The following is a 653-nucleotide window of genomic DNA, read 5'->3' as shown; positions in this document are numbered from 1 at the left end:
ATCCTGAACATGGTATAGTGCCACAGACACACTCACATGTGCGCACGATGTTGATCAGCGTCTCGACGAGGATATTTCCTGACCTCAGCATCAGAGGAGGTGCCGTGCATAGAGGGGTCACCACGCCCGTGACCTTACCTAACACGCACCACTGATAAATAAGGGCAGAGCGGTAAAAAGGCATAAGTCATCGGGTCAGATTAATATACGAACATTATACTAATTGTACATTTACGTTGACCCAGTAATATCACCACTTCAAATAAAGGTAGATGAATATATACTAAAAAATATATGATTTTGATCTTCATTTCCCACAACCAATTAAATACGTTTGGAATTGGCAATTATGCTCTTTTTTTAGAACGATAATTACCAACAATAACATTAAAAGGAGTTTTGGGACTAAAACCATATAAGTTATATAAACTTTGGCTTGGAATTGCACGAAAGTTAACGAGAGAATAATGATTAAGTTATCATAAGAGTCACAGTAAATTCGTAATAATGTATTTCCCATGAATTTATGTGCAGCCGATCAAATACAAAGGATAATATGAACTGATACGAGGGTAACTGAGCTGCAACAATGAGTGCGGGCGTAATGAATCAGCTGCGTCATGTAGGTGAAACCAAGCGTGAAGGGCAAAAGA

The 653-nt window shown here is 38.6% G+C and overlaps 1 protein-coding gene across 1 annotated transcript in view; it reads right to left on the bottom strand.

The window, feature by feature from the left end:
- Positions 1-653, bottom strand: part of LOC119584997 — a 10,429-nt gene that overhangs the window by 2,720 nt on the left and 7,056 nt on the right. The window contains exon 5 of the mRNA XM_037933607.1: positions 37-151. Coding sequence (XP_037789535.1) covers positions 37-151 — 115 coding nt within the window. The remainder of the gene's footprint in view (positions 1-36; positions 152-653) is intronic.

The sequence above is a fragment of the Penaeus monodon genome, chromosome 19 (genome assembly GCF_015228065.2).
Source record: "Penaeus monodon isolate SGIC_2016 chromosome 19, NSTDA_Pmon_1, whole genome shotgun sequence".
Lineage (NCBI taxonomy): Eukaryota > Metazoa > Arthropoda > Malacostraca > Decapoda > Penaeidae > Penaeus > Penaeus monodon.
Note: the sequence above shows the minus strand (reverse complement) of the source record. Positions and strands in the feature narration are given on the sequence as shown.